Genomic DNA, 25,684 nt, shown 5'->3' with positions numbered 1-25,684 from the left:
GGCCCTTTTTGTTTACCATTTGAAGACAGTAAAATCCCCAAACTGGTAGTAATAATGCAGGGGCAGAACTATGTATATTAACCATTCACTCAGGGAGCTGGAGCAGGGCAGGTCTGCACGCTGCGGCGCCGGGCCCGGGTGCGGGAGGATCCGCTAGGCTTGGCTCGCGGGCGGCAGGGTGTGAGGCTCCGGGGTCAGCTCTGCCCCGGGCTCCGCGCCCGGGCGCAACTTTGGGCCAATCAGCGCGTGGCGTCCCAGAGCCCGCAGCACCCTGGCCCGCGCCCCCTGCGCCCCCGCGGCAGCACCGGCCCCGGCGGCTTCGGGCCGAGCCTGACCCGGGACGAGGAGGGGCCGAGCCGCGGGGGATCCTGGAATTGGCCGGGAGGTGGGGATTCTGGGAGGAAAACTCCATTTCCTCCTTCCCCGCCGGCCTCTCCCCTCCAGCCGGCACCCCAAATCTCGATGTGTCGCCTCCCGGGCACCGAGCGCCGGTGCTGAGCGAGGCGGCAGCCGCCGTGGCCGGGAACATGCTGGGCATGTACGTGCCGGACAGGTTCTCCCTGAAGTCCTCCCGGGTTCAGGACGGGATGGGGCTCTACACGGCCCGCAGAGTGAGAAAGGTGGGTGACCCGGCGGCGGCCTGCGCGCCCGCGGCGGCCCCGCACCTCCTCAGGCTGGGGGCTCCGCGCGCCGCTCCGCCGCCGCTTCCCCCGCGGCCGGCCGGATCCCCGCGGGCAGGCCGGGGCGGCGCGGATGCCAGGGCCGTCCGTGCCCGCCGCGCCTCCCGAGCGGGCGGCGCCACGTAGTTGTCCGCGGGGCGCGCGCTGCTGCCGGCCGCCCTGCGGCAAGATGTCTTTCGTCTGCAGGAAGTGAGTCGGGATAGAGCCTCCCTCTTCCTCGGTTGCTGGGGGCGAGCTGCGTCTTTGCGTTGGCGAGACTGCGCGTGGGCGGGTGTCTTCCCAGGCGCGCACGCAGCCCGGCCGCCGGCTGGCTTCCTGCAGGAAGAGTAAAGGTGGCCGGAGTGCCGCGGGAAGGGGAGCCGCCCAGCGGGCAGCGCGACACAGGCCTTAGAATCTCACTGAGACCCCCGGCAGTTCACTGCTTCGCTCCAAGATGTGTTATATAGGTTCTGGGAGGTGCCAACTAGATATTAATCCTAAAATCTCTGATTTTTTTCTTTGACTAGATGTGCCTTTCCAGAAATGCAGAGGCAAGTGAGCAGGGCAAACACTGTACATACGAGAACGGCCTGGAAACGTTGAAGGTTTAAAGCAGAGGCCTAGGAAGAAAGATTAGTGGAAAATTCGAAACCTTTGGATTTGATGAGACTTTTGTTAATAGATGTTTCTCAGGATAAGTAAAATCTGGAACCACGAAGATAGTGGTGAAGTGTCCAGGGTAATGAAAGCTATCGTTTACTGAGCAGATACTTTGTGCCAGGGCCCATACTTGGTACTTTACCTGCATTAGTAACTTCACTGGCACAACACTCTCGTGAAAACGGTATTAATCCTCATGTAAGAGATGAAAAAATAAAGGTACTGCAAGGTGAAATTTCCTGCAGTTAGTGACTTAGGTGTCAAACCCGTGGCCTCTGAGTTCAAAGCTTATGCTTTTTCCAGCTGTATCCCTACCAGCTTCCCAGCACCACTTTCCCTGAGCAGATATTTTGAAAAGTGGAGGTTTGGGCAACAGCAGGCTTGCTCAGGTGAGGTACTAACAGGAGGTTCACAGGATACACCCAGAGACACCAGGATGCCTTTCATCTAAGTATAAATCTACGCCTATCTCCTCACCTAAAAAGCAGGTGAAGAAAGGTGGACAGTGCTTCAGAGGGCTTCATTGACAACATGGCCCATATGCGTTCCTCAGGGTAAAAGTGGAAAGAAAACAAATGCCTTATTTACTTTTCCAAATGGCAGTTTGGAAGAATGCTCCAAAGTGAAAACAAGGGGTAAACACTTTATCTGACTTACCTCTAAGTAAAGGTATACCTTTAGTATACCTCTATTCTAAATAGATGTTTTTGCCAAATGGATAAATGTTAAAATTGATACATTCTTTCAAACCAATAGTTGAAATTCTGCTTTTAAGTCTTTCGCAGAAGATATGAAAATTCCCAAATTGATTTTTCTCGAGGGTCTCAAGCCTAAATACAAGTACTTAAATATGAAATACAGTACTTCAGCATTATTTTGTACAATGTCATTAATAGTAATATACTAAAAGGTTGTATAAATATTAGAATTATCCCTATTGTTTGTCTTATTTTATTATTTAGATTTTTAGAAACAAATAGCCAGTATACTTTTTGGATATATTTAAAAGTTAATTCCAACTTATTTTTCCATGTATTTGATTGTTTAGAAGTTTTTATTATTTTTGTACATGGAATAAACAGTTTCCAAAATCATCATGTTATTTCATTTTACTATTGCAGAACTAAATAGATAATTTTCCAGCTTGTGTAACTTCAACATGTAAAACACATATTTTCATCCAGATCGAGAATGCTTACTTATCATTTCAAGTGAATGTGTAGATGTTTGCAGTAAATCCAAATGGCCTACTATTAGTGACATAGGTTAGCTGTGATCACAAGCTATGCAATCATAAGGTCATTGATCAGTAGGTTTACTGATGCCTGAAATGATCTTGAAGTAGATCCTTTACCTTCCAGAGGCTGAGGAGGAAGCTGAAGTCGAATAGATTTAGCTGCATATTAAGTCTAAAGCTAAATATCCATGTATCCTTTATCTATTTCTTGACTCTTAGTATTTTCTGCAGTACTTTGTACCAGGTCTGACTCTGGCTATAAATCAAGTGATCTGAGAAGAGCGAGCATTTCAGAAGTTAAGGACCTTTTAAAGTTCTCATGTTCTCTAATTGTAAACAAATTTTGGAATTTATTACTTTAGGTATATATGTTGGAAATTGCAGATGTTTTGTCACACTTTTATAACATGTAATCCTGTATAAAACTGCTTTGAAAAGTGATTACAATTCAAAACATCTAGGATTTTAAATTCAGAGAATGTATTCCAGACCTCTACTGAGGTTGGGGGAACTTTCTAGAGACTCTACCCCTACTGTATTGGCCGGGTTGATTTGGGATTTCCCTACCAATGTGACTCCTTAGTCCTTTTGTAGACCCACCCCTTTTTGTGCAATGTTTCGTGGAGTTGGGTTCCTTCAGCAAAATCACCTAATTCCCTGGCTCCACCTTGGTGGTACTAGGTTTTTTGCAAGCCTGTTGCCCTTTTTCTTTGGTGGGGGTGGGGGGGGCGTGTAAAACCTATATACTAACAAAAAGAAGAAAACGAAAGGACTTCCTTTCCTTTTCTCGTTACCATTATGGAAATGAGAAGTTGGATGAAGAGAGGATCATCTGGTAGATGTTTCCATGTAAGCATGAATTGTTCTTGGAGAAAGAATGGGTGAGTGTCTGTTGGAAAGTACTTGAGTAGAAAACGGAGGCCTGAGTTCATTCACAGTTACACATGCAATTTTCTAATGATAAGAATAGTATAATAGACACTTCTGCATGCCATGTGCCAGACCCTATTCTAAGTGCTTCTATAATATGTTATCTCTTGAGCACAGTTTAATGCCTCAGGAAAGATGTGGAAATTTAGGTTACAAAGTACTATGCAGATTAGAATGAATAGTAGTTACTCAAAACTAATACATTAAGTGCACATGCAAAAAAAAAATTAAGGCAATGCCTCACTGTATTAGGCTTTTTAAAATCATGACCATTCTTTTTCTTGCCGGCTTACATGATTAATCAGTAGGTTGTGGTATTTAACATTATTCTGGAACTCAAAAAGTAGAAAGGTAAACCGTAGGGTTTCTTCAAGCTCTCAAATTCTATGCAAGGGTTCAGGTGGGAAACATACCACTACCATTCTTCCTTCCCTTTAGGTTTTTGTGAGTGGTTGGTTTTTCTTCCACCCTATCAGTCCTTTAACCATTAATGTATGGCATGTACTGTGCTTGGCCCTGGGGGTACACAGGTAAGCAAGACAGATATGGTGTTTGTCCACAAGGATCTTGTTTTCCTGTGTGGGGAGATAGGCAGTTAATGAGTGAAAAAGAGAAGATTATCAAGATTAAACAAGTGTCTATGGATTGATTTTACTAGGCACTATATTAGGCAATAGAATTGCAGAGTTATAGTAATTTTTAGTCCGGTCAGGGAGACAGAAAAGTAAATAGTTTCCATACAGTTTGATTAGTGCTATGGGAGACAACAACAGGAGGTCATGAGGTGAGAGAGGTGCTGTAGGAATTCGGAAGGAGAAACCCCTGTCGTCATTATAGTAAGTCATCAGGAAATGCTGGGGAAGTAAAAGAAGGCTTTATGGAGGAACTGAATTTCATAGGATTGGTCAAATTATTAATACCATCTTTATTATTGATGATTTTAATTTTACATGTGTTACTTCATTTTACTCTTCCACTAAGCCTATTGAAGAGAAGGCTCTACAATTATACTGGTTTTCAGTTGGGGAACTTGAGGCAAATAGAGGTTGGCCAGAGTGACCTGCCAAGTATTGCCAGGGTGACCTAAGTGGTGGAAATAGGTAGTTATATATGTACTAGTATAAAATAACAGATATGTAGTTATTTTTCTTTATATCTAGAGGCCCTTTAACTTTTATACCCTTAGCATAGCAGGGCTGGGTTTGTATTTTAAAAAGAACTGAAGATTTAAAGCTGAAGAAAAGTAAAAAGGGAAATAAATATAAATGAAATAAATACAGATTTATTGTGAGTCTGTGATATAGATTTCAGTGAGTCTGACCAGATTTTGGGTTCTTAAAGTTTGGATGGAGTTGAAGGTTTGTAGGTAGAATTGTTGGGAATAAAAGTGAAATAGTCCTTTAAGGGCTAGACCTTGCGACAAACCTTATTTCTGACCACAGACATTGTTTTAACATTTCCCTGAAGCACCACCTTGTGCAGAGGAGCCTGTAGGCAGCCTGAAACAGTCACGTACAGTCACACATGTTGAAGTCTGGGTTTTCTGTTTACTATGCACTTGCATATGTCATCTCATTTTATTATATAACAGTCTTCAAAGGTTATTATTATCCCAGATTTATAGATTGCACGCTTGCTCAATTGTTACTTCTTGTCAACATTTTTGCAGTTGTCCTTATGTTGACTTTTAACATTTTTTCTCCTTTCCAATTCATTCTTTGTTAGTGGGCTAAAACCTTACCTGACCTTCAGATATGTAGTTATTTTTCTTTATATCTAGAAGCCCTTTAACTTGTATACCTGTAGCATAGCATGGCTGGGTTTGTATTTTAAAAAGAACTAAAGATTTAAAGCTGAAGAAAAGTAAAAAAGGGAAATATATATAAATGAAATAAATATATTATGTCTCTCCCAGATTTCTGGTCCGCTAATTTCTGTAAAAGCATTTAAGAGCATTGCTGAGGCCCAGGTCTCCTTACCATACACCAGTTACAGTGAGTAGTTCCCACTGCGGTAGTTCTATTCCTGGCTCTCTTTTCTCTCAACTCTGTGCTTTTTTTGCCTAAGAGGCTCCTGGGTGTCATCCTGCATCCACGAACCCTAGGGCAGTCTTCCACTGCAAATTGCTTGTCTCACGAATAAATGCAGGTTCCTAGCTCAAACTTGCCAGATACTCTAGGGTCTTACCCGTAGCTGTTTTTGAGCAAAACTTACTGATAACACTGGAATATTAGTTTCTTATTGCTGCCAAAACAAATTATAACAAATTTTCAGTGGCTTGAAACAACACAAGTTTGTTATCCTATGGCTTTGGAGAATATACATCTAAAACAGATGGGTAAAGCTGGCTTCTTTTGGAGACTAAAGAGAAGTCTACTTTCTTGCCTTTTGCAGTTTCCTAGAGGCTGCTTGCACTCCATTGCTCAGGGTCCCACGTCATTCTGGCTTTTGTATTTGTCCTCACGTCTCCTTCTCTGATCCTCCTGCCTCTTAATAAGGACATTTGTGATTAGATTGGGCCCATGTAGATACTCCAGGATGATGTCCTCATCTCAAGATTGTAATCACATCTACAAAGTCCCTTTTATCAAGTTATGTAACATACTCAGAGATTCTGGGGATTAGGATGTGAACATTTTTGATGGGCCATTATTCATCCTATTTCAGTTCCAAAGGAAAATTCTTCCTTGCCTAGACTACGTAGAACATTTTACAATGACTAACTGGGGTGAACCCTTCCCACATACTGATCCCAGTAAAATGTACCCATTGTAAATCTATCATATTGAGGAATATTCTGCCTAGTTTTCAGTACTGATTCTGGGAGAGGTCTTCAGAGCTGGCATTCATGCAGTAAAACCCAGATGACTGGTTCCCTTATAAACAGGAAGAGAAAGTATGAATGTGAGAAGCAGAATAAGAAAGAATATATTCTGGTAGTGTTCTGAATGTTTAAAAGAACTTCAGAAGTAATCTAATTTGCACCCTCTCAATTTATAGATAAAGACATTGTAGCCCAGAGATGCTTTGCAGTCTGAAAGCTAACAGCTGCCTGTCAACCTTCTATGCTTCCACAGTACCAACTCCCTGTTGTTCAAACCAAGGAAGACACCTAGATTCTCTGTGAGGGATTTGTAGTAAAGATACTTGGTGAGGTAAAATTTCAAGTAAAAAAATGCCTTAAATAAAAGTTTAAATCTGAGTTTGTGAAAATATAATAAAAGCAAACAAAGGCAAGTTGTTTAGGGTTAAAAAACATAGGGGAAAGAGGAAACCTAAAAAAGAAAACTAAGTAGAAACAGAGGAAAAATCACCATGCATAAATGTTAATATAAGAAGACTAGATCTTGTTGGATAAGGTGTTATTTTTTTCATATTTATTTATTTATTTATTTATTTATTTATTTATTTATTTATTTATTTTTGAAGAACATTATGTTTACTAGGCTCTCGCCTACCCCAAGTCCCCCCCACAAACCCCATTACAGTCACTGTCCATCAGCATAGTAAGATGTTGTAGAATCACTACTTGTCTTCTCTGTGTTGCAAAGCCCTCCCCTTTCTCCCACCCCCCACCTTATACATGCTAATCATAATACCCCCTTTCTTCTTCCCCGCCCTTATCCTTCCCTACCCTCTCATTCTCCCCAGTCTCTTTCTCTTTGGTAACTGTTAGTCCATTCTTGGGTTCTGTGATTCTGCTGCTGTTTTGTTCCTTCAGTTTTTCTTTTGTTCTTATACTCCACAGATGAGTGAAATCATTTGGTATTTGTCTTTCTCCGCTTGGCTTATTTCACTGAGCATAATACCCTCTAGCTCCATCCATGTTGTTGCAAATGGTAGGATTTGTTTTCTTCTTATGGCTGAATAATATTCCATTGTGTATATGTACCACATCTTCTTTATCCATTCATCTACTGATGGACACTTAGGATACTTCCATTTCCTGGCTATTGTAAATAGTGCTGCGATAAACATAGGGGTGCATCTGTCTTTTTCAAACTGGAGTGCTGCATCCTTAGGGTAAATTCCTAGAAGTGGGATTCCTGGGTCAAATGGTAAGTCTATTTTGAGCATTTTGAGGAACCTCCATATTGCTTTCCACAATGGTTGAACTAACTTACATTCCCACCAGCAGTGTAGGAGGGTTCCCCTTTCTCTGCAACCTTGCCAACATTTGTTGTTGTGTGTCTTTTGGATGGTGGCCATCTTTATTGGTGTTAGGTGATATCTCATTGTGGTTTTAATTTGCATTTCTCTGATAACTAGCGATGTGGAGCATCTTTTCATGTGTCTGTTGGCCATCTGAATTTCTTTTTTGGAGAACTGTCTGTTCAGCTCCTCTGCCCATATTTTAATTGGATTATTTGCTTTTTCTTTGTTGAGGAGCGTGAGCTCTTTATATATTTTGGATGTCAAGCTTTATTGGATCTGTCATTTATGAAAATATTCTCCCATACTGTAGGGTACCTTTTTGTTTTATTGATGGTGTCCTTTGCTGTACAGAAGCTTTTCAGCTTGATATAGTCCCACTTGTTAATTTTTGCTTTTGTTTTCCTTGCCCGGGGAGATAGATTCATGAAGAAGTTGCTAATGTTCACATCCAAGATATTTTTGCCTATGTTTTTTTTTTAAGAGTTTTATGGTTTCATGACTTACATTCAGGTCTTTGATCCATTTTGAATTTACTTTTGTGTATGGGATTAGACAGTGATCCAGTTTCATTCTCTTACATATAGCTGTCCAGTTCTGCCAGCACCATCTATTGAAGAGACTGTCATTTCCCCATTGTATGTCCATGGCTCCTTTATCGACTATTAATTGACCATATATGCTTGGGTTGATGTCTGGAGTCTCTATTCTGTTCCACTGGTCTGTGGCTCTGTTCTTGTGCCAGTACCAAATTGTCTTGATTACTATGGCTTTGTAGTAGAGCTTGAAGTTGGGGAGTGAGATCCCCGCCACTTTATTCTTCTTTCTCAGGATTGCTTTAGCTATTCGGGGTCTTTGGTGTTTCCATATGAATTTTTGAACTATTTGTTCCAGTTCATTGAAGAATGTTGTTGGTAATTTCATAGGGATTGCATCAAATCTGTATATTGCTTTGGGCAGGATGGCCATTTTGACGATATTAATTCTTCCTAGCCAAGAGCATGGGATGAGTTTCCATTTGTTAGTGTCCTCTTTAACTTCTCTTAAGAGTGTCTTATAGTTTTCAGGGTATAGGTCTTTCACTTCCTTGGTTAGGTTTATTCCTAGGTATTTTATTCTTTTTGATGCACTTGTGAATGGAATTGTTTTCCTGATTTCTCTTTCTATTGGCTCATTGTTAGTGTATAGGAAAGCCACAGATTTCTGTGTGTTAATTTTTTATCCTTCAACTTTGCTGTATTCCGATATCAGTTCTAGTAGTTTTAGAGTGGAGTCTTTAGGGATTTTTATGTACAATATCATGTCATCTGCAAATAGTGACAGTTTAACTTCTTCTTTACCAATCTGGATTCCTTGTATTTCTTTGTTTTGTCTGATTGCCATGGCTAGGACCTCCAGTACTATGTTAAATAACAGTGGGGAGAGTGGGCATCCCTGTCTTGTTCCTGATCTCAGAGGAAAAGCTTTCAGCTTCTCGCTGTTAAGTATGATGTTGGCTGTGGGTTTATCGTATATGGCCTTTATTATGTTGAGGTACTTGCCCTCTATACCCATTTTGCTTAGAGTTTTTATCACGAATGGATGTTGAATTTTGTCAAATGCTTTTTCAGCATCTATGGAGATGATCATGTGGTTTTTGTCTTTCTTTTTGTTGATGTGGTGGATGATGTTGATGGATTTTCGAATGTTGTACCATCCTTGCATCCCTGGGATGAATCCCACTTGGTCGTGGTGTATGATCCTTTTGATGTATTTTTGAATTTGGTTTGCTAATATTTTATTGAGTATTTTTGCATCTACGTTCATCAAGGATATTGGTCTGTAATTTTCTTTTTTGGTGGGGTCTTTGCCTGGTTTTGGTGTTAGGGTGATGTTGGCTTCATAGAATGAGTTTCGGAGTATTCCCTCCTCTTCTATTTTTTGGAAAACTTTAAGAGAATATCTTCTCTGTATGATAAAATTCCGAGGTAAATACATCTGGCCCATGGGTTTTTTTCTTGGGTGGATTTTTGGTTACCGCTTCAATTTCTTTGCTGGTAATTGGTTTGTTTAGATTTTGTGTTTCTTCCTTGGTCAGTCTTGGAAGGTTGTATTTTTCTAGGAAGTTGTCCATTTCTCCTAGGTTTTCCAGCTTCTTAGCATATAGGTTTTCATAGTAGTATCTAATAATTCTTTGTACTTCTGTTGGATCTGTCGTGATGTTTCCTTTCTCATTTCTGATTCTATTGATGTGTGTTGATTCTCTTTTTATCTTAATAAGTCTGGCTAGAGGCTTATCTATTTTATTTATTTTCTCAAAAACCACCTCTTGGTTTCATTGATTTTTTTCTAGTGTTTTATTCTTCTCAATTTTGTTTATTTCTTCTCTGATGTTTATTATGTCCCTCCTTCTGCTGACTTTAGGCCTCATTTGTTATTCTTTTTCCAATTTCGATAACTGTGACGTTAGACTATTCATTTGGGTTTGTTCTTCCTTCTTTAAATATGTCTGGATTGCTATATACTTTCCTCTTAAGACTGCTTTCGCTGCATCCCACAGAAGTTGGGGCTTTGTGTTGTTGTTGTCATTTATTTCCATATATTGCTGGATCTCCGTTTTAATTTGGTCATTGATCCATTGATTATTTAGAAGCGTGTTGTTAAGCCTCCATGTGTTTGTGAGCCTTTTTGCTTTCTTGGTACAATTTATTTCTAGTTTTATACCTTTGTGGTCTGAAAAGTTGGTTGGTAGGATTTCAATCTTTTTGAATTTACTGAGGCTCTGTTTGTGACCTAGTATGTGGTCTATTGTGGAGAATGTTGCATGTGCACTTGAGAAGAATGTGTATCCTGTTACTTTTGGGTGTAAAGTTCTATAGATGTCTCTTAGGTCCATCTGTTCTAGTGTGTTGCGCAGTGCCTACATGTCCTTACTTATTTTCTGTCCAGTGGATCGATCCTTTGGGGTGAGTGGTGTGTTGAAGTCTCCTAGAATGAATGCATTGCATTCTATTTCCTCCTTTAGTTCTGTTAGTATTTGTTTCACCTATGCTGGTGCTCCTGTGTTGGGTGCATGTATATTTAGAATGGTTAGATCCTCTTGTTGGACTGAGCCCTTTACCGTTATGTAATGTCCTTCTTTATCTCTTGTTACTTTCTTTGTTTTGAAGTCTATTTTGTCTGATACTAGTACTGCAGCACCTGCTTTTTTCTCCCTATTGTTTGCATGAAATATCTTTTTTCCATCCCTTGACTTTTAGTCTGTGCATGTCTTTGGGTTTGAGGTGAGTCTCTTGTAAGCAGCATATAGATGTGTCTTGTTTTTTTATCCATCCAGTGACTCTATGTCTTTTGATTGGTGCATTCAGTCCATTTACATTTAGGGTGATTATCGATAGGTATGTGCTTATTGCCATTTCAGGCTTTAGATTCGTGGTTACCAAAGGTTCCAGGTTACTTTCCTTACTATGTAAGAGTCTAACTTAACTCACTTAGTATGCTGTTACAAACACAATCTAAAGGTTCTCTTCTATTTCTCCTCCTTTTTCTTCCTCCTTCACTCTTTATATATTAGGTATCAGATTCTATACTTTTTCTTTATCCCTTGATTGACTTTGTGGAGAGTCAATTTAATTTTGCATTTACCTTGCAGTCAGCTCCTCCACCCTCCCTACCGTGATTTTACTACCTCTGGTGACAGCTATCCAATGCTAGGAACACTTCCATCTATAGCAGTCCCTCCAAAATAGACTGCAGAGATGGTTTGTGGCAGGTAAACTCTCTCACCTTTGCTTATCTGGAAATTGTTTAATCCCCCCTTCAAATTTAAATGGTAATCTTGCCGGATAAAGTAATCTTGGTTCCAGGCCCTTCTGCTTCATAGCATTTAATATATCATGCCACTCCCTTCTGGCCTGTAAGGTTTCTGCTGAGAAGTCTGTTGTTAGTCTGATGGGTTTTCCTTTGTATGTGATCTTATTTCTGCCTCTGGCTGCTTTTAACAGTCTGTCCTTATCCTTGATCTTTCCCATTTTAATTACTATGTGTCTTGGTGTTGTCTTCCTTGGGTCCCTTGTGTAGGGGGATCTGTGGATCTTCATGGCCTGAGAGACTATCTCCTTCCCCAGATTGGGGAAGTTTTCAGCAACTACCTCCTCAAAGACACTTTCTATCCTTTTTTTCTCTCTCTTCTTCTTCTGGTATCCCTATAATGCGAATATTGTTCCGCTTGGATTGGTCACACAGTTCTTTCAATATTCTTTCATTCTTGGAGATCCTTTTTTCTCTCTGTGCCTCAGCTTCTTTGTATTCCTCTTCTCTAGTTTCTGTTTCATTTATTGTCTCCTCCACCGTATCCAACCTGCTTTTAATACCCTCTGTTGTGTTCTTTAAGGATTGGATCTCTGACCTGAATTCATTCCTGAGTTCTTGGATTTCTTTCTGTACCTCCATTAGGATGTTGATGATTTTTATTTTGAACTCCCTTTCAGGAAGAGTCACAAGGTCCACATCATTTAAATCTTTCTCGGGAGTTGTATTAACAATTTTACTCTAGACAAGGTTCCTTTGGCGTTTCATGTTTGTATATGGCGCCCTCTAGTGTCCAGAAGTTCTATTCTGGAGCTGCTGAGCCACTGAAGCAATGTCAGGGGTCGCAGGGGAGCAGTACTGGGGGTAGGAAAGAGCTGTTCCCGGCCTCCTGGCTCCTGTGCCTGTCTCCACTGCCTGAGCCAGTGGGCCGGGCGCACAGGTATAAGTTTTTGTCCCAGAGCAGCCAGATATGGATCCATGCTTTCCACAAGCAGCCAGAATCCCAGTCTCCCCAGGAACTCTGCCTGTATTAACTTTCCAACTCGGTAGTCATGCGAGTCTCATGAAAGCACCATGAAATGTAGGTTTGTGCTCCCAGAGCAGATCTCTGGAGCTAGGTATTCAGCAGTCCCAGGCCTTCCACTCCCTCCTTGCTCCGTTTCTCTTCCTCCTGCTGGTGAGGTGGGGTGGGGGAGGGGCTCTGGTCCTGCAGAGCCACAGCTCCTGAATGTTACCCCGTTTGCTGAGGTCTGCTCTTTTCTCCAGGTGTGTGCAATCTGATGTTGTCCTCTTTCCTGTTGCTCTCTCAGGATTAGTTGCGCCAATTAAATTTTCTAATTGTATCCAGTTTTAGGAGGAAGCCTCTGTCTCTCCTCTCACGCTGCCATCTTTAATCCAAATCCTGGATAAGGTGTTTTGTTGATAAACTTAGAAGGTGACTCTCATGAAACAGTGGACTTTTACACTAAAGCTAGAATCCTGCCAGTGGATGTTTGTTTATATTTCCTGGTGGCTGATGATAACTATTCTAGAAACTTCATGAGAGGGAAAGTAATCACCATGGATTCTGCCAGAAGTCTATCTCTTTTCTCTGTTCACACATTTATGCTCAACGATAGTGACTCAGTGTAGCTTTGTATTTACTGGTGTTACTACAGAATGTTTTAAAATGTATAATTAATCCACCTAATGTTTTCTCAGAAACTTCTTATTTCATTTTTCTGGGTTTTTTTTGGTGATAATAACAGCTACAGTTAATTCTTTCAACAAATATTTCTTGAGCAACTGCCATTGTTTAGGCACTGGGCGAGTTGCTGGTGACAGAAGGGTGAGTGACAGGCAACAGTCACAGGATGAGTCACACTTTTTTGTTTTTAAGCCCTACAACAAGTCTGCAAGGTGACCATTACTATTCTTGTTTTATAGGTGAAGGAACTGATGTTGAGGAAGGTCATCTAGATAAGCTGATTAATCAGAATTGAACTCAGATCATTATTAAATGTCTTTTTCACTAAAAAAACAAATCTTTTTTCTTTATACTGATAAATGCTGTATACATGCTCATATTCCACAGATACACCCACTCATACACTTTAAAAAAGTTATTTTACAAAAATAAGAAAAGAGTAAACTCATTTAATCATCTAGCATTTCCCTTTCAACAGATTCAACAGTATCTTGAGGAAATCCCTTCAAGTAACCTACTTTGGCTCTACTTTATTATTTTTAATGAATGAATATATTTTATGCTGTGCCATAATTTTCATTTGTTCAGGTTTTGTTCTATATAATTATTCAATAAATCTTCATCACCAAGATCTATATTGGCCATTTGGAATATAATAATGAACAAAATAGAAATTCTGTTTCTGGTGGGGCTTTCATTCCAGTGAAGGGAGACAGAAAATAAACAGTGAACATATTTGATAAGTTTTATACTGTGTTAAAATGTGTTAAGTGCTGTGGAAAAAAGAAAAAGTAAAGCTGGGTATTGTCGACTTGGCATTGTGTGTGGGTATGTGTGTGAAGAAGTTAAATAGGTGGTCCAGTTAATCCTTATTAACCTGGGGAGATTTGGGCAATGACTTAAAGGATAGGAAGAGGGAAGTCAAACATATTTCTAGGGAAAAAACATTCTAGGCAGCAAAGGCTGTAAGATGGGGTTTGCCTGTTGTGTTCCAGGACAAGTTGGCCAGTGAGGCTGGAATGGAGTGAGTGAGGGGGCTGAGTACCAAGGGAGGAAGTCAGAGAGTTGCTGAAGGGAAGGGTGCTTGGAGGAGAGCCACGTTGCTTAGGGCCTTTCAGGCTATTTTAAAGACGCTGGCTTTACTTTGAGTAAAATGGGCAGCCACTGCAGGATTTTGAGCAGAGGAGCAACATTATCTGACTTGAGTTTATCAAGGATCACTCACTCTCACTGCTGTGTTGACAATAGTTGGACCCAGGGCAAGTGTGTAAGGTGAGAAACTTGTTAGGACTCTATTGTAATCGACCCTGTGAGAGACGGTGGTGAAGACCAAGGTGATGGCGGTGTTGGAAGTACAGATTGAAGGTTGTGGTGACAGTGTGTTGGTGAGATAAGGGTGAAAGAAAGGAAGGATCCAGGATAATTCCACGGATTTTATCCTGAGAAACTGGAAGGATTGGATTGTCAGCCAACAGCTGAGGTGGGGAAGATTGTGGGCGGAGGAGGTTTGAAGTGGGAAGATCAGCTCAGTTTAAGCCATGCTGATTTTTGAGATGTCTATGAGATGCATGGGTGTCTGTCAAAGAGGCAGTGAGATACAAGACCTACAGTTCCTCCTGCCCATCCTTCATGACATTTATTTTCATCTATTTTATTTTATATTGTAAACCTTACAGTGCATTTCTATTTTCCTTTTAGACCATCAGTTATCTTTTAGAGCAATTAAAAATAAGACAAACTGTATGATTTACCTTTTTTTTAACCATTTCTGGGGCTCATTTCTTTGTTTTGAACTAGTTTTCTCTCTTCTATCATATTCCTTATGCCTGAACTATATTCTTTGAACATTTACTATGTCACAAGTCAGCTGGCAGTGAATTTTCTCAACTTTTGTTTGTCTGTAAAAGTACTTTGCTTTTTATCTTTGAAAGGTATCTCCTCCATGGTGACAGTTTTTTTCCATTACATAAGAGATGTTGCTTACTTGTCTTTTGACCTGCATAGTTTCTGACAAGAAGTCTGCCCAGTCTTACATTTGAATATACAGAATGCTTTTCTTCCCTCTACTTGTAAGAATTTTCTCATTTCCTTTAGATTTTAGCATTTTGAATATGATGTATCTAAAATTTAAAAAAAGTCTTTTTTATATGTGGCTCAGTGTCTTTTGTCAACTTTTGGAAAATTCTCAGCCATTATCTCTTCAAATATTACTTATGACCTAATCTGTCTGTCTTCCTCTGGGACTCCAATTACCTGTACATCAGACCATTTGATATGATGTTGTCTCCCAGCCCTTACATGCTTTGTTCTGCCTTTTTTCCTTTTTTTTCTTTTTCTATTTGTGCTTCAGTTTAGGTAATTTCTATTGCCTTATCTTCAAGTTTATTGGTTCTCTTCTCAGTTGTGTTGACTTTCTTGGTAAGTCCGTCAAAGGAACTCATCTTGATACAGTGATTTTTATTTTTAGAATTTCCACTGGACTTAACTTGTAGTTTCCGTGTCTCAACTGAATTCTCCTTTATATTCATGCATAGTATCTGCCTTTTCTAGTAGATTCTTTAGTAAATTAATCCTGATTATTGTTAAAAGTACTTGTCAGATTATTCAAATGTCTGAACCATATCTGAATCTGTTTCTGTTGATTGCTGTTTTTTCACAATGGGCTGTTTTTTCCTTGCTCTTTTTTATGTCTCGTATTTTTGCTTGAATCCCAACATCATGCATGAAACGAGAGTCGTAAATAGTGTTTATGCCTGGGAATGTGCACCTCATTTATTTTGTCAGGATGTTAGTGTGGGAGTTGGGATCAGTCTAGTTAGCAGATTAAGACGGGTTTGCATTATGTTGTTGGCATAGTTACGTGCAGTGCACCAGAGGCTTCGGAGTCTTCTAGAGTTGTCCTGTGGTTTTTTTGGTGGCTGGAGTGCTTGAGGTTTTTTGTGATGTTTGTGCTGTACTCGCAGCTTCTGTCCCTGAATGCCTAGGATGTAAGGGGCTCTGTCACTGTGCTGCCATGCCGCTGCTCTTCCCCCAGTAGTACAATGCTGTGTGCTGTTATTTGAGGTTCTCTGTTTTGGTTCAGCTTCACTTTTATCCAGGGTTTATCAGCCTGACTTCTGGGATTTCTTAGCCTTCCTGCATCATTCCCTGTGGGAGCCAAACGTTTGCCTTGTATCTGGGGTTGGTGTTTTGTGGGAGAGTGTTTCCTGTCCCTGTCCGTGGTAAGAATCCTTAGATGGCTGTGGCATAAGTTCTGAACGTGTACTGTTTCCTGCCCTTCTAGCAGCAGTGGGACTTTACCTGTGTCCTGGAGGTGACAGAGATTGCTGCTTTCCTCAAGTGGCTAAAGGCTTCCCCATATATGAGAGAGAGTTCAGGGCAGGGCAGGAGGTGTGGGGTGTTGTGCCATTCTTGTAGCAGCTTCAGCTCTCCTGCAGGTCTGTGCCACCGAGGGAGTATCCCTGTTCTCCTGTCTGTCCCCTGATCTTCCTTCTCGGGGGAGATCCTTGGGAAAAGTTGCATGTGTGTGTGAATTCCCCTTAGGTCTAGGCTTTCAGTGGTTCTGTCCTGTCAAGCTGTCTCAAATGCATCCTTTAACAAACCATTAAAATATTAGTTGATTTCTTACCTGCTTGTATGGTGGCTGGCAGTTCTTCCTTCTGTGACCTGCTACAGGTAAGCCAGTGCTCTCACCAAGGAAAGTTACGATTTTGTAGTTTATCAGCCTTTCTTATTATTAGGGTTGGAATGATACTTTTCCTAAATCCTTGGTGTATGTTGAACTTTAAAAGTTTTTAAATTAGTGACATTTTCTTTATATTCTTACTACTTTTATTGCTTAGCAAATCCAATTTTGAAACAGGTATTTAAAAGTCTCCCATTTTAGTTCTTGCATATCTAATATTTTTATGCTGCTGATTTCTCACTGCTATATCTTCATCATAAATATACTCTTTATAATTATATAGTGTTTTGCTTTATTCTGTTTAGTGCATTCAGCCATTAATTTGACCTTGTCTGATGTTGACACTGCTGCCTTTCTTTTATTTGTATCTCTTTACCTATTTCAGTTCATTTTTATCATTTGTTTTATGTTTTTGTAATCATATGTGGCTAGTTTATATTTCATAAGGCAGTATTACAATCTCTCTCTTTAATGAGAGAGTTTAACTCCATCATATTGAGTGTAATGGCTGAAATAGTTGATTTTATTCTTGTCATCTCTTCTCTGCTCCTTACTTATTTTACATTGTTGTAACATTAATTTTCCTTATTTTTGCTGTCTGTTCAAGTCACTGTTCATTCCTTTTCCCTTCTTGTTACTTTGTTAATTCTACTCTTCCTTTTCTTCATGATTTATTTATCTTCCCCTCTTTCTCAATCAGAAGCACATTGTTTTTTATTTAATAGCTAGAGTTCAACCATTTTAACTATAAAAACACATAGTTTTTTTCCATAAGCTTTTCCATATTCCCCTATTCCTTCTTACTCTCCTTCCCTTTTGAACACCCCCAGTCCTATGCAACTTTGGGGATGCTTTTGCCTTCCTGCTTTCCTTCCCCAACAACTCCTGTTTTTTATGAAATGATGTATTACTCAATGAAATTTCTTTTAGAAGTATATTCCTATTGTTTCAAGAGTTGCTGTTCAGCTTGTATATGCCGCACACCTAGTGAGCTGTCATGCATTAATTTATGCACCTGTACCAGCTACTCATTTTCTGTTCTTTGTTCTGGTTCATTTGTTTAGTTAAGGGCTTCTTTATGATTCCTTTCCTCATTGAGTCATGTGGATGATATTCTCTCTGGATCTTTGTGCGCTGTCGAGTAGCTCTCCCCCCCAACTCTAAAGGATCTTCTCACTGTGCAAGTGATCCTCAGGCTGTTGTGTTTCTCTTTCAGTTCATTCTCTAAAGATATGTAATTGAAAAGTCATGTTTTTTCACTCTTAACAGTTTTTTTTATGCTGTACTTGAATCGCCTTAAATTCCTGTATGTAATTGAGATATCCTTTTTAATTAATGCCTTCTGTCTCCTACAGAAGTTCCAGTTTACAAAGTGTGGTTCTCATTTTTCTGCCTGATCTGTCTCTCTCAGGCAGCTGGGCCCCTGTGTAAAGCCAGTTTGCCTTGGTTGCTTTATTGAAGCCCAAAAGTGGTTCCTGGAGAGCTTTCTGTGGTATCTGTTCTGCCTTATAGGCAAAGGGATCTCTATTGCATTGGGTCTCTATTGGCAAATAGGCTTTCAATCCCCTGTCAGTCACCTTTCTAGTCCCTCTGCTTTCCTGAGCTGCAAGGACAAGAAAGACTGTGGGCTATGACCCTTTTATCCATTGCTGACTTTGAAAATCTTCTCAGATCTCCATAAGTTTCTAGTCATCAGTCCTGGCTTCTCTGCTATTTTCCAGTTTATTACTCAGCCCTCTGGAGAGAATGGCTTACCCCAGTTCTGTGCCAGAACCTAAAGCTTCACTTACATCCAGTTGCCTATACATGCTTATAGAAGTTGTTCTGCTCAAGAGAATCAAGTAGTTTAGGGTTGGGGCTAAGAGAAGAGGTGCTACATGCAGATCAGGATATACCTAGAACTTCTTCACAATTCTTCTTCATTTCCCATTTCATATTTATTTTGTAAGTGATGGGTTTAATACAGAATAATTCTTTTATTTCTTGGCACTACTATCTCTTACCTTCTGTATCAGCTGAAAGTCATAGAGACAATCGCAATAATCTAAAACTTAGGGATTATATTCACCCTCTAACACAAAGTTAGCAGCTGGTTTTATACTGTTATCACAGGTCACTGAATTAAAATGTCAGAGTGGAAACCTTTGCAGTTCTCTTGGCCTCAGGATGGCTGCTTTAGCCCCAGCTATCATTCTCTTATTCCAGGTAGGGAGAAGGAGGAAGTAACCAAGACATTAAGGTATGCTGGCCAGCTGATATAGCTTTCACTGAAAATCTTGATGTATGTTCACTCTCTTCTCTATCTAAATGAGAATCTGTAAATGTGGTTTTTCTGTCTGGGTAAATTAGTTCCCTTGACAAGGTCAGCATTGTAGTAATAATGAAAAGAATATAGTGAGACAACTTGTCTTTGCCCAGGTAGTCACAGTAGGGAAAGAAGATTAGGTATTTTTCTTATTGAACTTTTTAGAAATGCCCTTTGTTGAAGGCCTAATTGCATTGCAAAAGCACACACATGCACAATAGTTTAACAGTGAAATATAATTATGCTCTAAGTGGAGACTCTAGACTCCTTCTGTGAAAAATCATTATTTCATGTATGAGTGATTCAACTGCAGATTGATTCACTTTAATATAATTTATTTCATCTTTTATGTGCATGTTTTTTATTTGCAGAACCATTTCAAAGTAAATTACAGACATTATGACAATTCATTCCTCAATATTTCAGCATAAGGACATTCTCCTTAATAGCCATAATATCATTTTAACAGCCAACAAAAATAACAGTAATTTCCTAATATCTTCTAATTCCAGGCCATATTCAGATTATTCCAGTTGCCTCCAGAATGTTTTTATAGCTGTTTTATTGTTTAACCAGGAACCAATCAAGGACCAGCTATTACATTTCATTATGTCTACTAAATCTCTTTTAACAGTTTCCATCTTCCCATTTCCTTTTTTTTTTTTTTAAAGTGTCTTTCTGAAGAGATCAGGCCATTTGTGTGTAGAGTATCTCACAATCTGGATTTATCTGATTGTTTTACCAGGGCTTTGATTGTTTTTCCATCTTCTGTATTTCTTCTAATCTGGAAGTTAGGTTTGGATTAGTATACTTTTTTTAATGCACTGACATTGTGTATTAAACAGTTCTCTCCACCCTCAGGATACTTTTTGCTTTGCACTAAATAGTGTAGTTTTAGCAGTGGGAAACAGGAAGGAATGTAGGAAGCACCCATCTCTCTCTCATATATGTTTTATCCATGTGCTCTCTTCTTGGGTAGCACCCATCTTCTCAGGTGCTGGGTTGGGGACAGGATAAAGGGGAAGAGGTGTGTGTTTACTTGTCCTTTTGCCCTGGAAGTTCCTGGAGAATTCAAACGCCCCTCTCACTTTCCTGTGGCAGATACTGGGGAATGAAAGGCTAGAGTGTCTTATTTCATGCTGCATTATAATAGCAAGAGGTATAAAATACATGGCTTCCCCATGCTAGTAATGCCAACAATGGGTTAATGTAATTTTTCCATTGTAAAGGTACTTAGTACTTAACTGGTAATCTGATATGATACTGTATGAATATCTATTTTACATGATGGTTTTGGCTTCCATTGATAATTCTTGCCTGAATCAGTTATTTTATTAGGTGTTTTAAAATGGCAATTTCACTCAAATATTCTTCCTTTATAAGTTAGCATTCTTCTGTACAGAAGAGCTTTCCTTCATTTGCTGTTGTCTGGTTATCCTGAACTAGTGTTACTATTGAAAAGGTAGTGTAAAATGCTTAGTCCTTTTCCTTTACTAATTTTAGTGATATCCTGTAATTAGGATGGCACAGGAGGTTTAAAACAGTATTTTTCTTTTCATTTCCCTCTCTGACAGTCACTAGGGACTTAAGGATTCGTTAGTGTTTCAATCAATTATAAACTCTTGTTGATTTTCATATTATTCTAAATTTGTCTTGTGGAAGCTATTTTTAATAGAATTAAAATGCTGGAAGGAATCTTAAAAATCACCTAATCCAGATCCCTACTTTTTGTAGGTAAGGAAACTGAAGCTCAGATGTTTGTGACATCCTAAAGTGTCACAGCTAATTAATGGCAGAGCAAGGATTAGGATCCAGATCTCTTGAAGGCTCTGCTAGTGCTATTTCCCACTATTCTAAGAGAGATAATAGCAGTAAATCTTGTTTTTAACTTCTTACAACTAATACTAAGCAAAATGAGATAAAATGGTCCACATGTTTGTAGTCATTTATTTTTGTTTATTTAAAGTTACTGTCTAGTCCAGTGGATGACAAATTGAATGGATTAATTATTTGCTTTGTTCAGAAACAGCAAAGAAGCACCCTTGTAGCCTGGGCATTGGGCTGGTCTGAGAGGTGAGTTTGACTTGTACAGTTTTGGTGTCTACAGGTTGAACTTGCCTTGCAGTCACATTTTATTTGACCAGAGTAAAAATGTGGAATTCATTGCCAATTACAGAAAAATAGTGATTTCACATATAAATTTGAATTATCAGCTTCTCTAAAATATTTTTAGTTACGTGACACCATTGGATTGTGTTCTTTCTGCACACATTTCATCAGTATTCAGACAGAGTGAAAAAACAGTTTCTAAGTGGGTGTCCCTGTTGTGTCCTTTACATATTTGTTGTTGGATGTCTGATGTCATGCTTTCCTGTCTAACCTTGTAGGTATTTGAGATAGTGACCCCTTAGGTAATTAGAAGTGAGGAATTCTAAGAAGGTTCTTGCAGTCAAGTCACAGGTTGAAGGTAATATCAATAATGCAGGCACACATGAACAGCAGGAAAATGGTAGAGCTGACAGTTTTCCTGCTGCTGGCATGGTATGTTCAGCAATTTAATCACAAAAAGTAAAACCAACGATGCCAGGAAGTCAGCTAGAAAATTTTGAAATTTCTAATATCCGTTTGCAATGTTGGTTTCCTCCCTATAATTAATTAGGAACCTCATGTGAGGTATTTAATATGCTATTGCGTGTATATATATAAATTATAATGAATCATATGAAACCTTTTCATTTTTGTAGGTCAAAAATAGTCACATATTGTCAATTTCATGTGGTTCACCTAAAAGAAAAAAATAACTATACGTGGGTGTGTGCCCCAAACCTTCTTTTTATTGGTGTGTCACACAAGTAGGTTTGAAGTCTACTGAAATAGAAGATGCTTACTCTTGGGCCAGAATTTCTGTAAGAAATGGTTAGTGAATAAAACAGTGTGTACAATATTATTAGAAAGCTCTGTTTGTACAGTAGAAACAACATAAACAGAGTTAGAGAAGTGGGTGGGTAGCAGGTGCTAGGATCTTTAAGGGGAAGGCATCAGTGAAAGTGGTGCTAGCAAGTACAAAATCTTCATCTATGGCCAAATATACATTGTTTTAATTACCTGTAATGTTTCTTACCACAGCGCTATGGATAATTAAGAGTTTGCTGTTTACATTTTTGTGTCCTTGCAGCTACAGAATCTCCAGTTTATTTGATCAAATCATACTAATATACTCACTAGTCTACTTTGAAGGCAATCTTATCAAATCCAGATTGCTAAATAGGCTTATAAATTTGTCTCCTCTATCTCTGTGTTTTTGTCAGTATTTTTCAAACTGTGAATTGCAACTCACTGGTGAATTGTGAAATTAACTTGCTGGATCAAAACTGGCATTTTTCAAAAAATGAAGTAAAATAGAGTAGAACATATAGGAGCATATTGTATAGACTAAGGGTAGTATTGTTTAAGAAACTTATATTTCAGTTTTGTATGTTAATGTGTGTTTATGTGAATTTGCTGGCTGAGATGCAAAATGTATTTCTATGGGATGAAGAAAAATACTGAAAGCTGTATTTACTGTATAGTTCAGTAATTTGAATTGATGCAGTGATTGTTCATTATTGATAATGAAACTTTAAATTCAGAGTCCTGATTCTTTGAATTTTCAAAGCTGTAAGTCCTTTAATAATCTTACTAGGCCTGCATCCAAGCAGGCATTTTTCCTGATCTCAGTGCCTTAGTTTGGGTTTCCATTTCTTCCTCTGTCCTCTGGACACTGCTGAATTGATTGTTTCAGTTTTTTTCCCTCCAGATTTATACTGCCTAAGGAACTGACCCTCATGGGTAGATCAGCTGTGTTAGAAAGTGTACTCAAATTATTACCTTCTGATGGTTAATAAAGGCTTAATACATGACAAAGTGGAGTGAAAAGTTTAGCAACTTGAATTAATACCAAGTCCTCAGGCTTACTACCAAAAACGTGCCTTGCTTTTTGGTCTGTCTTCCAGATTGGCTTTAACATCAGTCAGTTTCTTCATTCAATTCAACAGTCCGTGTATTGAGGGGCCGCTATGAGCCTGTGTTATTGCTGAACCTTGTAGTTAAGGGAGGGGTGAGAAGAGAGGCGTGCCTGCCTTGGCCCTGGGTCACAGTGATCTGTCACAGTTGTTAGTGGTGGCATGGTGAACTGGACACTGCCTGATCTTTCCATTCAGAATAAGCCATTCATTCGTTCATAGTCTTCTCTCTGATCTTTGCTAGGTTATTGGCCTTAACCAAGCCAAGTTATTTAAACTCCTTGAGTCTCAGTTTCTTCATGGTTAAATGGGGAAGTTCTCACATAGGATTAATTTTGGAGTGTGGCACATGCGAGTTCAGTATATATTAATTTCCCCCCCTTCTTTCAATCTATATACAGCTTTTCTTAACTGCCATTACATACTGGTAAGATACCATGTTGAGGAGAGATATACTGCTTTTTAAAGAAAGCAACTTTGGGGCTGTTATGTCTGCCTGAGAAGTGATGCTGAGTGCCCAAGTTTTAGTATAAAGTGGCTAATAAGGCATGGACAGGTGGAGAAGCACAGCCAGCTTCCAGCCTCTCTCAAATTACTTGCTTAGCCTTGTATTGATAGCTGTGTTGTCATAAATGGCAGTCTCCCTGTTTCTTTCGGTGTGATTGTGCTTGGGTTATTTAAGATTAGGTTTTGATTTAAGGAATCCCTGTAGCTATTTTCTGCCCCCAGGTTAACATTAAAGAACAGTTCTTCTGAGCTCTGCCATTATTTGTGGCTTCTCAGGACCTCTTTTCTGTATCTGTGTAATGAGGGGCTCAGTTCGCTTGTAATGATTCCTTTAAGCTTGAACATTTTACTGTTCCCAGGAGTTGGGTTTTCTGTTGTTCATTAAGTAATTTATATTCCTGGAAACATTGCTTTGGTAGTTGTTCTTCTCTCTAACAATGTTCATCGAACATTTCCCTGGAGATTTTGTAGGCTTTTTCTTCTCCCACCTTATGAAGGGAAGGTAGGTTTGGAGGATACAGTGGCTCTGTGTTCTTTCTGCACACATTTCTCTAGAACATCTGGCTGGACACACTGACCCCACTCCTTCTGTCTCCCTGATTTGGTTGCCTTAGTTGAGAAGACCGTGTTGTTTACTCACTGAACCAGTCTCTGTAGGGCCAGAATGCAGGGGACTGGCCTCTTGTGGGACGGCCCAGTGATTCTCACCTGGGAACTTGTCAAAATGCAGCTCTGCATGTCTCATTCCTAGAGATTCAGATTTTAATAAGCCAGGATTCTGAATTGGAAACTAGTGACAGTAGTGATTCTCATGCCAGGTGGGCTTCAAAGCACCCAAAATGAGAAAAACCCTGGTTTATAGTGTGCCCCCTTGGCTGAAAGATTGGCAGGAGAATTTAAACTTTGTTTTAGAACAGTTTTCCTCTGAGAATGGCAAGCCTACTTCTTTTTTGTTCATAATTGGGCTGAATTTATGATCTTTATGGAAACCAGGTGATTTTCTGCCTGGTGAGCTTGCCTGTCAAGTCAGGGAAAACTCAATGCTTGTCATTTAAGACCACTTGGCAGAGGCAGCAGAGGATTCAAACATATAAGTACAATGTTCAGAAACTTGTCAGACTTTGTATGTTATACAATTAAACCTTTATGTTGGCCGCCGTGTTTTGGATTGGGGCTTTTGAACTGAAAACAGATTAAGTTGGATTTAAAAGATGTAAATGTTTTGTGTTGTGAAAATTAGTTAATATTTTAAATCTCTCTCAAGCATTGGGCATGGAATTGGGAGAAAAAAATTTTCCAGAAGAGAGGTAGTAGTTTATTTTAGTAGCTTATTGTATTAATCCTTTTTCAATATAATCATCACTATTCAGGGTGAAAAGTTTGGACCGTTTGCTGGAGAGAAGAGAATGCCAGAGGACTTGGATGAAAATATGGATTACAGGTTGATGTGGGAGGTGAGGATATGGTTGTTATTTTAAATATTTAAAATGTTTCTCTTTGCACTACTTACTGCTTTTGCAGGGCTAAATGAATAGCTAATAAATTGTCTTTACATTTAGCACTGAAATATTTCAATTTTAAGATACTTGAGTAACTTGAAAGTTTACCATTAAAAAAATACTATTAAAATATCTTACTAGACAATTCTTCTAGAACTCTGAAGTTTATATAGTTAGTCATTGAAAAATAAGTGTTCCATGGATAAGGAAGTTTGGATTTCAAAACAAGCATGTTTTTATACTGGATTTGGAATCTGATTTCTGAAAATTAAATTAAATTTTCCCTTTATTTCCCAATTGCAGTTCTAATTGCAGAGCTGCAATTCTGAGCTCCATGTTGGAATGAAAATCTCACCTTAAAATGTACCTTAATCTTTAAAAACATATATTTAAAGAACTACCATATTGTAGACAGTTTTCATAATTTAAAATTTCCCTAATGCAGGGATCTGTGTACACATGCAAATGTACATCTGTATGTTATGAGAGTATTCATCTTAGAGTATGCCAGTTATATTTGTTGCTGTTCTTTTCTAGTTATTAGAAAAGGAAGAGCTTGAAGGATTGAAATAG

The 25,684-nt window shown here is 39.2% G+C and overlaps 1 protein-coding gene across 8 annotated transcripts in view; it reads left to right on the top strand.

Annotated features, from left to right (window-relative positions):
• Positions 1 to 52: 52 nt before the first annotated feature.
• The window catches only part of PRDM5 (PR/SET domain 5), a 241,328-nt gene continuing 215,696 nt past the window's right edge, over positions 53 to 25,684 (top strand). For 3 of the 8 annotated variants that reach the window (XM_036922985.2, XM_057502579.1, XM_057502580.1), the window contains exons 1-2: positions 56 to 620; positions 24,983 to 25,066. In XM_036922985.2, the coding sequence (XP_036778880.1) occupies positions 528 to 620; positions 24,983 to 25,066 (177 nt within the window). In that variant the 5' untranslated portion in view covers positions 56 to 527. Of the gene's footprint in view, positions 621 to 21,127; positions 21,178 to 24,982; positions 25,067 to 25,684 lie in introns of all 8 variants that reach the window. The other 5 variants (XR_005032232.2, XM_036922983.2, XM_057502578.1 and 2 more) reach the window with 4 other exon arrangements.

This window comes from Manis pentadactyla, chromosome 5, assembly GCF_030020395.1.
Source record: "Manis pentadactyla isolate mManPen7 chromosome 5, mManPen7.hap1, whole genome shotgun sequence".
Lineage (NCBI taxonomy): Eukaryota > Metazoa > Chordata > Mammalia > Pholidota > Manidae > Manis > Manis pentadactyla.
Note: the sequence above shows the minus strand (reverse complement) of the source record. Positions and strands in the feature narration are given on the sequence as shown.